The 13,922-nt window shown below is 31.0% G+C and overlaps 1 protein-coding gene across 2 annotated transcripts; it reads right to left on the reverse strand.

Moving 5' to 3' along the window:
• Positions 1 to 798: 798 nt before the first annotated feature.
• On the reverse strand, positions 799 to 5,596 carry LOC148205573 (uncharacterized). Of its 2 annotated transcripts, XM_088111323.1 has the most exons (8): positions 5,464 to 5,596; positions 4,055 to 4,114; positions 3,028 to 3,348; positions 2,696 to 2,946; positions 2,384 to 2,596; positions 2,201 to 2,293; positions 2,019 to 2,120; positions 799 to 1,934 (listed from the first exon to the last, which is right to left on the reverse strand). In XM_088111323.1, the coding sequence occupies exons 3-8, from the start codon at positions 3,344 to 3,346 to the stop codon at positions 1,593 to 1,595; spliced, it is 1,320 nt and encodes a 439-aa protein (XP_087967449.1). In that variant the 5' UTR covers positions 3,347 to 3,348; positions 4,055 to 4,114; positions 5,464 to 5,596; the 3' UTR covers positions 799 to 1,592. The 2 variants fall into 2 exon arrangements, 1 of the variants encoding a protein (XP_087967449.1); XR_015785482.1 differs by lacking the exons at positions 799 to 1,934; positions 2,019 to 2,120; positions 2,201 to 2,293; ... (1 more) ...; positions 2,696 to 2,946; positions 3,028 to 3,348 and adding an exon at positions 3,578 to 3,908.
• Between the last annotated feature and the right edge of the window lie 8,326 nt (positions 5,597 to 13,922).

Raw genomic sequence — 13,922 nt, forward strand, 5'->3', positions numbered from 1 at the left:
TGACCGTGTTTAAGTTGTTAAACATACATAAACTTACTCGGTGTGGGTGTTATTCCTAATTGATCACATAAGATCTCAAAGGCTTTGAGAAAAGTTCAACTGTTCGAATGAAGTTGGCTAGGCTCCACCCTTATCATAAAGTATTACATTCAAAGTCAGATAAGGAAAAGGAAACATCTGGATCCTTACATATATACTCATACAAATGAAAAGTCAACAAGGCCGACAATGGTTTTTGGTAAACCCTACCACTAATAGAACATGCCTCAGCCTCTATATACTTTATAAACTCTTCGTCACAGATGCTAAAACAGGAAACAAAATTTTCTACTAACGTAGTGGAGAGGAAGTCAGAAGCATTGCTAAAAAGTTCCCCATGAACCTAAAAGTACTCATGGTCATTGATGGAGGGAAATTTGCCCTTCGCCCTATCTTGGGAGGCTCTTCAGAAATTGAAGTTTCCCCAATTTTACATTTTCCTTTAAAAGATGGGGAGGGGGAGGAGAAGAGGAAGGTTCGTTTAAGGAACCTCCGAGGATGGACTCAGTTGGACTCAATGAGTTATCATCCTAGATAGCAATAACTTATGGATCAACCAAAGATTGTCACCCATTAAGAGAATAAGAAATATAATAGGAAGACATGAGAACATACCTAGGGATTTAGAAGCAAGTGAGGAACAAAGGCAAGATGCGACATGAGAATGGAAGAAGGCAAGCAAAACTTGAAGGGCAAAAATAAAAGTAAGGTATGAGCAAGAGCAAGAATGCCAACACTTAAAGAAAACACTACAAAAAAACGGTTATTTAGTGGAGGTTTATTTTCCATTTTGCGGAGGTTTTTACCCTCCACAAATTAATTTCCAGGGGTTTTTCAAACCCCCGCAATTAGAGTCGTCGCTATTAATTTGCGGGGGTTTTCAATGACCTCTGGTATCCATTTTATATTGCAGAGGTCTTTTTGTTGAGGGTTTTAACCTCTTCTATTACTGACTATTATTTTGTAGAGGTTTGAAACCTCTTTTATTTTCAACTATTTTACTGTAAAGATCAACCTCGTTTTTCTCAAACCTTTTTGGATTAATACCATATTCAATTTGACAATTATAATTTACATGTTTTAAGTCGCCTCATTTGTACTATTTAGGTTGTGAGTTTACAACTTTATTTTGCTTATATTACATATATCACCATTAAGATGCTTATAGTTTTGTCAACAATATTTATTTGTAACAAAATTCAAATACTATAATAAAGACAAACAAGCATGACAAACTTCTTTTACCAAAGTCTTGAATTATATATCATTAAAACATTCAATTATCAAAAACACCATGCTATATAAAAGTAAGTTAAATTGAATCGTAATTACAACTAAATTCATAATTAATCAAAATCCATAGGCTAAATATAGTTTCATCCTAAAGGACATCATAAACTCCCTAAATGTTGCTAGCACCAGATGATCCTATCGTATCCAAAGGAGACTCGGGCTCATTTGCATCACCACCTTCCTAAAATGATAAAACAAAAATATTAATAATAAAGAATGCTTATAATTAAAGTATATTAGGCACAATGCTTCAACTATATTTAGTAACTTACTTGAGGTTGACGATCAAAGAATGAGATCAATTCATCAGGAATCTTTCCTTCCTTCATTATCATGTATGCTTTAAATGCTGATTCTAAATTGTTATACTTTTGTTGCCACTGATTAGAAGATGATGATGATGGGACAGTGGTAGATGAAGCAAGACTTAAATCTGAAAGTCGAAGTCTTGTATTCCTAAATGCATTAGTAGGAGCTGCTCCCAAACCCATACATCGTACTCTCCCAGAATGCTCTGGGCCTAACACTTTACCAACAACATCATTAGGAGAAACCTCTGATTCATTGGTAGTACTTTGAGTCAAACCCACTTCAATTTGTTCCTATAGGCATATAACAATTTATAATTAAAAGTCTAAATATTAAAAAAAACATATTTGAAAATATAATATTATAATAGAACTAACCGCTATATCTTTTGCTGCGTCATTTACAAATGATCCATCCTTTCTTTTATGAGTTTCAATGTATAGTTTTCCACGACTAGGCAGTTGTCCAGTTTCCATAAACTAAATAAAAAAGAAGAAATTAAAATAAATAGTAAACTTTAAAAAATAGTAAAAACTGTCATGTTTACTAATATCCCTACCATCTCATGCCTTTTTCTTGAGAAAGGTTTAGAACCACCTGTATGAGGAGTTAGTTGCTTGTTGCGATTTTCTCTATTTTTTTTACACATCTCCTATGAGAGAAACAATTGTAAGTTAATATACCAATAAAATAAATTAAGTACACAAACAATTCACACCATTCAAAATAATGAAATTTATACCAGTGTTTCTGGTTTTAGACGATAAGTAACAAAATGAGCCCATTGAGTTCTTTCTATACCAGTTGGCACATTACTTATGATTTGATCTTTGGTTTTCGCTGGATCATAAAACTCATTCCATAAATTCTGCCTATGTGCAGCCCATTTTCTACCAAGAGTTAATTTACAATATCGTTGTGCATTAGCTTCAGCAATCCTAAAACAAAATCGAGGCTTTTGAAAAAAAGAAAACATAGTTAGTGTGTTAACATTTATAAAAAAATTGAAAAATTTCAAAAGATAAAAGTCATACGTGCATAATGATATATATACCTGCAACATTTCCTTAAAGCATTCCAAAAAATATGTGTTAGGCATGCCTGTTTTTCCAGACCACCTTTCAAAATTAATTGGAAACAAATTGCCATCAGTTGCCAATATACCACAGTATCCTGCAAGCACGCCTTGTCCTTCACCAATAGGCATGCCTATCTCATCAAACTCCACAATGATGCGTTCCCCAGAAGGTAAATTATTTACTTCTTTGACCTTGACCTTAATTTTCTTGAAAACTCCTTCTAAGTCTTTAACAATAAAACAACTTAGTCAATCATCACTACAATTTAAAAAAATATGCATTCAGAAAAAATAAATATGACATATACCTATTGCATCAACAGTCCAATACGATAAAGATTGACGTCCAACTTGTTGGGTGGATGTTTCAGTTTGTTCTGTGTTTTCAGTGGGTAATGAGGATTCACATCCAACATGCGTGGATGTTTCAGTTTGTTGTGTATTTTCAGTGGGTAATGAGGATTCAAGTCCGGCATGTTGTGATGATGGTGGTTGGTCAATCATTGGAGAAGACACTATAGGATTAGTTGGTGAAGAATTACCTGAAGGTTGAGTTGTAGTATTTTCCACACATTGAGGTTGAGGTGTAGATTTTTGCAGATTTCGAAAACGCTTAACCTTTGGCATGACTACATATTTATGAAAAATAATTAACTTAAAAGGTGAAACAATTAGAGAATTCTTTGATGGATAAGTGAGGATCATTATATCAAATTCTGGTGCAACGAAACATTGACATATTGGTGAAATTAAAAAAGTGAGGAAAATTGACTAAAATATACCAAAATGCTGCAAGTGAGAAGTAAACAATCAAGAAGTAAACAATTAGAATATGGAATGATCTTATGTAATGGCAAGTGGTAGTTTTCTCAACGGACAATGACAATTGCTTTTATAATGTCTTACTTCACCAATTGTTGCGATCACTGCCTACAATTATAATTCTAATCTCTATAGACACTTTTAAAGTTCAACAGTATATAGTAATTAGCTATACAAAATACTATCACTACACTTTGCATACATTGAAGCAGCCTTAATAAAGTAAAAAAAACTTGCTAAAGTGGGGAACATGTATCAATCTGAATTCCCACAATAAATACACCAAATAAAAACAGAAACACACACATCATCATCCCAATGTGACCTTTTTCTGCTGCATGCATATCCATCTTTACATAACAGTAACCTTCAAGAACATGGTTAGCATATTCAGAATAAGAACCTTAAAGACAACTAGTTAAGCCACAATTCCAATGAATCCTTAGCTCACAACAAATACAGAAAAATAAAATTCAGAACATGGTTAGCATATTCAAAATGCAGATTCATTACCTTCCCAAATGATGAAGAGTTGTAATTCAAAATACCCAACTTCTCCTTTCTAACCTGAAACTGAGAAGATGTAGTCATATAAATATGTGGTACATATATTGAAAATAACTTTGAATATAAATAATCATTAACTTTGCAAGTCATACATTTCACTCATGGATATCATCATCTAAATGGTTTGTAGCCAATTGAACATATTCATTGTCATTACTATAAAATTTCTCAAGTTGTTGATCTTCATATGGCTCATTTTCATACACCTCTTCTTCTACCTCTTCTCCCATTTCATACAAATCTCTTGGCTTTAAATGCACTACAACACTCCACCCTTTATTAACAACATCATCAACATAATATACCATTTGTGCTTGAGATGCCTCAATATAAGGTTCATGTTCTTCACGGTCTCCAATATGAATAAGTCTATCAAAGTTAACACAATTAAAATTCCATTGATCCTTTCTATATCCTCTCTCTCGTGTTGTATCTACCCACTTACACTTGAAAAGAACAACTTTGAATCGGCCATAATAATTAAGCTCAATGATATCTTCTAACTTTCCATAATAGGGTAAGTCTGCTTGCCTTAAGTTCCTATCAACACTACTTGAAACACAAGATGTATTAGATGTTAAAAAAACACCACTATTTTGTGTTCTCAATCCCTCATCTCGAGTCAATGTTCGAAATTTAAACCCATTGATGTTGTATGCAGTAAATCTTCTAGCATTATCCAATGGACCTCGTGCTAGAAACTTCAAGTCCATAGACATTGTATTTACTGTTTCTGGATTCATAATCTAAATAAAGAAATTATGTTAGTCAGAATTGAAAGATAACATAATAAACAACAAAAAGTGTACTATTTGATCACCTACCCGTTGTTTAAACCAATCAACAAACTCTTTAAACACTCTAGTTTCTATCTCAGTGGTTGAAGGTCGCCTTCCTCTTGATCTTCTTTTTATTAGTTCTTTAAATTCACTACATGAATTTATTCCAATATAATAAAAAAGGATGACTAATATAGTTGAATTTGTTTAAATACAAATCACACACTTAATGTAGATTACTCACTCAACAAACGGTGTGACTATGGCACAATTTAAAAGCACATATCGATGGGCTTGTAGTTTTTGCCATTTCATAAATCCACATTTGGGACATGGGCATCGAATTGTATCTCCAATAGCCCCATTCTCAAAAGCAAAATTTAAGAATTTTTCTAAACCAATAGAGTATTCAATTGTATTTCGAGGTTTAGCAATCCAAGATTTATCCATTCAAAAATATTCCTAAACAAAATGAAATACACTACCACATCAAAAGGATAACAATATTCATGGAATATACAAACAAAGATTGAATTAATAAATAAAATGTTTTCAAATGAAATTAAATGTACTAACCTTGATAACTGTGAGATTCCAAAGTTTGATGGCAGTCAAATAGTAGAACAACTCAGTAACTCAGTAATAACACAATACCTCCCCAGCTTAGTTGTAACACCAGCTTATTAATAAGCACGTTTGTATCTGTGAACTACCTACAAAGTGGTTTAGGAGAAAAGCTGAAACTATAAGCTTATATTACATTGCTTGTAATTGGTGGTAAGCTTTGGAGTAATAGGTTTACAGGGTAAAAACTCATATCCCAAAATAATCAAAATATTAAAGAGATACAGATTTTCAAGTTATAAAAAGTTAGTTTATTACTTAAAAAAAGAGATTTAAGTGTCAATTTTTCTTTTATATCATGCATAGTTTTCCAGAATTATACCTTGACTTAAAAAACTAAATAACCAATTATATATTAAAAAACAATCCATAAACATTGCACCAACTATAGTATCATGCGTAAGTGTCAACAACTTATGTATTCAATCATTTTGACCAACATAAATATGCCACTGCTCCAAGACTTATTCATGCCTAATTTTTTTTAAAACCATATAAGAGAACTAATTTTATATGCACTAAAACACCAACTTTTCCTCACTATTCCAATATATTTTTTCAGTAACCAAGTTTCAATACCCCCAGGCAATAACCAATACAATCATCACCATACTTAAAGCACCTAACAGGAATATAAAATTATATGGCTCCAATTAAATGAACAACATACCAACAACACAAGAATTCAAGCATTACAATTTATATTAGCGAATCATAAGCCAAGTGAAAGCACAAAATTTTCAAATAGCAAATAAATATACAGTAAAAAACAATGGTTCTCTAGAACAATTATAAAAGAAAGAGAGATTCCAATTTTTAAAGCACAAAATTTTCAAATAGCAAATAAATATAAATAAAAAACAATGGTTATCTGGAACAATTATAAAAGAAAGAGAGATTCCAATTTTATGAACTGTAGGTAAAGGGAGTTTGATCAAAGTTGTAATTAGATAAGGGAACAGGACAATTGTCCTCACAGGCTGCCATGTAGTCCATGATGGTGAAAGACATGTTGGACCACAAAAGGAAGAAAACATCTATATTTACAAATGCAGTCAACAACTCTTTTAAAAATTAAAATCACAATTATTCATGGAATATACAAACAAAGATTGAATTAATAAATAAAATGTTTTCAAATGAAATTAAATGTACTAACCTTGATAACTGTGAGATTCCAAAGTTTGATGACAGTCAAATACTAGAACAACTCAATAACTCAGTAATAACACAATACCTCCCCAGCTTAGTTGTAACACCAGCTTATTAATAAGCACGTTTGTATCTGTGAACTACCTACAAAGTGGTTTAGGAGAAAAGCTGAAACTATAAGCTTATATTACATTACTTGTAATTAGTGGTAAGCTTTGGAGTAATAGGTTTACAGGGTAAAAACTCATATCCCAAAATAATCAAAATATTAAAGAGATACAGATTTTCAAGTTATAAAAAGTTAGTTTATTACTTAAAAAAAGAGATTTAAGTGTCAATTTTTCTTTTATATCATGCATAGTTTTCCAGAATCATACCTTGACTTAAAAAACTAAATAACCAATTATATATTAAAAAACAATCCATAAACATTGCACCAACTATTGTATCATGCGTTAGATTCAACAACTTATGTATTCAATCATTTTGACCAACATAAATATGCCACTGCTCCAAGACTTATTCATGCCTAATTTTTTTTTTAAAACAATATAAGAGAACTAATTTTATATGCACTAAAACACCAACTTTTCCTTACTATTCCATTATATTTTTTCAATAACCAAGTTTCAATACCCCCAGGCAACAACCAATACAATCATCACCATACTTAAAGCACCTAACAGGAATATAAAATTATATGGCTCCAATTAAATGAACAACATACCACATTATATCACAGTACAACAACACAAGAATTCAAGCATTACAATTTATATTAGCGAATCATAAGCCAAGTGAAAGCACAAAATTTTCAAATAGCAAATAAATATAGAGTAAAAAACAATGGTTCTCTGGAACAATAATAAAAGAAAGAGAGATTCCAAATTTTAAAGCACAAAATTTTCAAATAGCAAATAAATATAAATAAAAAACAATGGTTCTCTGGAACAATTATAAAAGAAAGAGAGATTCCAATTTTATGAACTGTAGGTAAAGGGAGTTTGATCAAAGTTGTAATTAGATAAGGGAACAGGACAATTGTCCTCACAGGCTGCCATGTTGTCCATGATGGTGAAAGACGTGTTGGACAACAAAAGGAAGAAAACATCTATATTTACAAATGCAGTCAACAACTCTGTTAAAAATTAAAATCACAATTATACCTTTAATGGCTGGCAAGATTGAACAACTGAATGATCAGCACAGGTACGTTCATACTTATTAATTTGATAGCACTAAACATACTTATTTATTTTCCCATTGCATATAACATCAAAACAAAGTCACTAGCCAACCAAACAAATGATCAATAGTTAATTTCCAATTCAGACGTATATTAACCCTAAACAATATATAAATTTTGTTAGAGAATAATCCCTAAAATGATTCATTCATCTACTTAAAACAACTCTTTAAAAATTTTCCTTTCATTGACCGAATAGAGCACACACCAGACAATTATCAACAACAATTTCAAATCAAAAGGAATGTCTATAAATTGAAAGCAAGAACCTTCTAGTACATCATCGATGTCGGGGAAAAAAGAGGGTTCAAAAAAATACTAGGTTGAAGAATTAAACCTGTCCGTGAGCTGGCTTCCGCACCTGGCTTGACAACCACACTTTGCTGAACCTGGCCGGCGACCACACTTTGCTCAACCTAGACGACGACTACACAGAACAAAATATGAGTTGCTATGAGTGGAAGGAAAGTTGCTAAACTTTGGAAGAAACTAAAGTGAAAATTAGGGATTGAGATTTGGGGGGAAATAGGAAGAGATATTTTGGAGCAAGAGTCAGATGAAAGTTGGGAGCAAGGATTTGGTGAATAAGTTAAACTCCCGCTTAGGTTTTAGGAAAAAGGAAAAAAAAGGGGGAATTTTTTTGGAAAATATGATGTTAAGTGGGAAAGTTTAAATTTTTAATTAAGGAGGTTATAAACCTCTTAAAAGAAAAACTAAAACCCCTACAATTACTAGCAATCAGACAACTCATTGTAATAATTTTAAATAATGTTTATTTATGGAGGGTTTTTATAACCTCCACAAAATAACCTCCATTAAATAATATTTTTTTTGTAGTGAAATGATAAAAGAAATGAAGGAGGGGGAATATAAGGTGAAAAAGTTAGAACGTTGAGGAAAACAATGAGATTCTTCACGAATGACAATAAAAAAATTATTGCTAATCAAGCGTTTCGTGTTCTCCACGTTTGAAACTCTCTAATAAGTGGTTGCCACATGTCACTACAAGTAGATGAAGACATTCAAAAACCCAAAAACCCTAGGGAGTAATCATGAGTTTTCAAAATCTCTTATTAATGAGGAGAAAGGTCAATTCTTTAAAGGCCCAAGTTACAAAGGTTAAACATAATGTTAGATATCCAACGCTGATCTTGTGCTCATAAAACTAGCCAATGATTTGTCAAAAATATTAAGTTGATCTTGTGCTCGAAAAAAATAGCCAATAATGTGTCAAAAATATTTTGTTGATTTTGTGTCAAATACATTGGAAAACATTGAACACAACAACTTGGCCTTTCATTTAATAACTTGGTCTACTTTTAAAAATTATTAACTTTGGAGCTCAATGGGTTTATGACCTACTCGACTTAAATCATATTATCATTGTAAAGTCCAAAACGATTCAATAAACATTAGGATCTAAGTATGAGTTCCACATGAAATAATAATCTCCCCGAAAAAAGAGAAAAATGATATTCAAGTATATATTTAATGTTATATGATATTATAAACAGAATCCATTCATGATTAATAAAATATGTTTATCATATTTGTTATTATACTTTGTGTTTATCTATCATGTTTGTTATTGTACTATACATATTAACATGTCTAAAAGGCTTATAAATACATGTTAGTACATGAGTACAATCATTTGATACTCACTCTTTATTCAAATTCTTATTCAAAAATATATCTCACAGTGACTTGAGCGTTAGAATCCTTACAGGTAAATTTCTTCCTCCTAATGTTTTGGAGTTTGAATACTTGTTGGCAAAGAATTCAGTCCATCTCGAAATATTCCGACCAAGTTTGATAAAAAAGGTTTGGGGATGTGTATGAAAGAATGATAGAATAAAACGTGAAAAGAAAAGAATGCATATAGAACATCAAAAGAGAAAAGTTTATTGAATGTTTTCTATATGTCGAGAACGCAAGGCACTGAGCTTATTTTTCCTCAGAATTTTGACAGTTTTAGTAATTTAAAAAAGATGGGGGACAAATCTGCACACACAAATAATCTTCTTTGTATGTAATTTAAAAAATAGAATATTAATCATAGATACTAATCCATGTGAGTATATTCTTTATTAAAATCAAATACTCAATCTTATTTTTTCAGTGAAATATTTCCAACTGTATTTGGAATTGGTTGGAGTTTGTATGATAATTCCTCCCTCATCACCTAGTATTGATTTTGCCTCTATATCCCGCCACATATGTTCACATATTTTATTATATTATCTTATAACTTTTTACACCAAATATAATTTTTTTCTGAGAATCTTTTCCTAAATATGTATAAATATATTTATAAATATTTACAGTTTGACTTGTGAGAATCTTTTCCTACTATTTATTAGTTTTTCTTGTGTTTCTTTTTTTTTCTCTTGCTCTATGTTTTATTTTATTTTCGATTTTTTACATAGGTTACTTTCATTTTAAATTATGTATTATTGCTTTAAAATAAAATTAAGATCAAAATAAGAAAAATATTTGTGTAAGAAAATCTTTCTTCTATATATTGTTATAAATAAAGACTTATGAGGTGGTTTTGCACATCATAGCTTTCCAAAAAAATTATATACCCTTGTCTTTTATATTTTCTAACATTTTCTCAATCTTTCTATTATTTCTATATTGTAAATAATACTGTAATGCACGTTTAATTACTTTCCGTGGGCATCCAAAGAAATATCTAGCAGACCTGTTTTACCTCTTAAAGAATTTGTTTTAAATTTTTAATTGTTTTATGGTAAGCAAAGAGATAATTTTGAATCCAAACTATGCAATTGCTTATTATTTACCTGTTTGTTAATAGATATGTTCTTGAGAATAAAATGCCCCTATATGGAAAGACGTGTATTATTAATTTCAAATAAATACAGTACACATCTGGAGACATATTTGTTCATTCCATTACTGACACGACCGTTAAAAACCAGATTAATATGTTTTTTAATTTCAAACAAAAAGGGAACCTTAAGATTAATGTTCACTGAAATTGTTTCCTAAAAGATGCAAGCGTATGGTTGTTTTTTCCCATTTCTAACAAAACACAAAGCGCTCTACGAAAAGTTATATCTATGATAACTGAAACAGTATAAATATATAGCCCTAGAGGATAAGCATTTTATGCAAATTATTTTTTCTGATATATCTTCTACCAATTATTTGCGTAATGGAAGACCAGAAAAATCAGGAGAGTGCAAGAAATGTGCTTGTTTCAAGCTATGTTACAGGTAATGATACAACTAATCAAATACATAAGATAAGTCCTTGTTTGATGTGAGTTTATATTTGTTTCTAACAATTAGACATTTTTTCTTAGGTAAGAGAAGGCGTTCATGGAGTCGTGAGATTCCTAGAAAGAAACGTTCAGTGATGTTGCGGAAGAAGATGATATTGAAGAGGTTTCATATACTGCTTAAGAAGATGTCAGAAAATGAGGGGAACCCAGATGAATCATCCACAGAAGAAGAGGTTTTGTTGTTGAATGACGCAAGTAACTTCATAGCTACTAATGAAATAGGACTTGGTGGAGTTCTTCTTAAACCATCTGACAATGTTTCTGCATAAAAGGTTCGTTTATGTATTATTCTTAATGTGTTAAAATGACTAGATTCAGCAGTGATCATGTTATGTATCAATAATAAATCAATGTAAAATGGCAGACATTGGAATACTGATTGTCTTGTATCAATTCTTAAACAGTGATCATGACAAAAATTTGATCGTATTGCTGCTTTTAAGAAACTACTGTTGAAATTGGTAAAAAAATCTTTATCGGATTATGAAATTGACATGAAATGTGTTAAAACATAGGGAGAAGAAACGTAAATGGAACTTAGAATTTTTAAGATTTATTTTGGAATGTGAAAATAATTTAATTTACTGAATGTTCGGAACCAACGTCCAACAAAAGTGTAAAATTATGATTATTTTTATGACTAAAAAATCAATTTAGACTTAAACTCATCGTTAGAAACACTGACTTTGTATATTCTACTTGTTGTCTGAACTGAATTATCATGTCCAAGAATTTTTGGAGTTCTTGATCTTATATCAAGTTCAAAAAACTTAGCTTCTTTATAGTGTGCATGAATGAAGGGAGTAAAATGAAATAGACTAGAGTACGGAATAAGAGGATTAATAAAACAATTTACCACAAAATTCAAATGGAGGAATAATTTTTAAAGTGACCGATTCTATATGAGAACGCAGTGACACTATCAGTTTAGGCTACCTGTGGAATACACTGATATTCATTCACTTTGGTGTATTAACATGTGAGAGTATTTGCAGGGAGTCTCAAATTTATGTTGGGTAATCTTACATGTGAGAATTATTGTTCATGGTAGACTTCGTGAGTAGTTATTTTGTTGTTTTGTATGTTTTAAGAGTGCAAAGGTAATGCTGTTATTGTGGTGTTATTAGTGTGTCATTGTTTTAATTTGTAAGGTTTGGAGATGAAAAATCAAATATACTGTAATGTTGTTTGCGTGCATATCACATAACATGTGAATTAGAATTATTCAGATAAAAATTTTTGTGTACAAATTTGGTATAAGAGCTAAAGAATTTGAGTGTTTCAACGAGTGTTAAAAAAAGTGAGATGGTCATTATAATTAACATGATGTACCTTTATTAAAATTGTCAAAATTGTCAACTATAATAAATCTTTTCTGGACTCCTAAGATAATACGGAGTAATGGAAAATGGTCATAAAGAACTAGACAACATTATAAATTGATCGAATGTTTAATGCATTGAAAATAACGTGAATGAAGTACAAGATAACTTTGTATGTCTTGTACTAAGAGAAGTGCGACTCTAAAGATTCTAATTAACTTTCAAATTTTCAAAAGAAGCACATGGAATATATTGAAGAAGACATAAGGGGACGAACATTGAGAAATCGTTGTGAACCAAATTAACAAAAACAACAAAAGATTGTTTGCTAGCAAAGTTGTGGAACATTAATTGACAACCTTGAGAACGTGACAAGGTCAGACATTTTGCAAAAGACTATCAATTTAAAAATAAGAGGGATAAGACGGCCAACTTTTTTATAGAGAATGTTTGTTACAATTTTGGCAAGTTTCCAAATTGTATAAGTAATAAAATAGATAAATCTGGATATCGTTTCTTACTTAGACTTATGTTATTTAGAAAAATTATGTTTGTTCATTAATTAAGGCTAAGAAAACTTTCTAGCAATGAAAACTATTTATTTTTTATTCTAAAATTGTAGAAAGCAATTAAATTCATTTAATGAAATATATGGAAAGACTTCCCCGAGGTTAGGTTTCATGATCCAATTTCATGAAAAACACCAAACGATATACTCAAATTCTTACTTGAGCATTCACACCACATGTATCATGTCCTAATGTCTTAGCAACAAGTATAAACTTTAACAATAAAAAACCCTAATTTATGATGTTTTGAATAACTAATTGTTTTATATTTATGTCTAGCATGTGAAATCTATTAATACATGTGAAATCTATTAATAGCCTTATTTTTTCACATTCATAAGCCACTAGCCCTAGAAAATGTTGTCTTTACTCAAACCACCATTGTGATTCTCGGAGGCATTGCCATTTGGAATCGCCACCAATATCGTGTTCCTATTATTTTCTTCATGTTATTCTCGCGTGGGGAGATTCTTCTTCATCCTCCTTTCTTGCAAGAGTGTCAATAAAGTCCTTTCCCAGCGGGTCTCAATACAATGTTACAATCCATCATCACGGCGAATGAAACCTTCAACACAGTCTGACAATAACTTCTTTCTTCTAAGCCAAATTGTACCAACAACCAGCAAATATTCCTCTACATCACTAGCTACGTCATAGCATCTGAAAAATGAAGTATTAGATAATGTTGTTTCTAGATGATTATGGCTCTGGAATGATTTGGTGAGTAGAGTTAGTGGTTTTAATGAAGGAAATGGAAGAACATTGAAAGATCATGGTGTCATGAAGATGAATCAGATCGTGATATTTAACGA

Source organism: Vigna umbellata, chromosome 1 (genome assembly GCF_029865625.1).
Source record: "Vigna umbellata cultivar VRB3 chromosome 1, Vumbellata_1.0, whole genome shotgun sequence".
NCBI lineage: Eukaryota > Viridiplantae > Streptophyta > Magnoliopsida > Fabales > Fabaceae > Vigna > Vigna umbellata.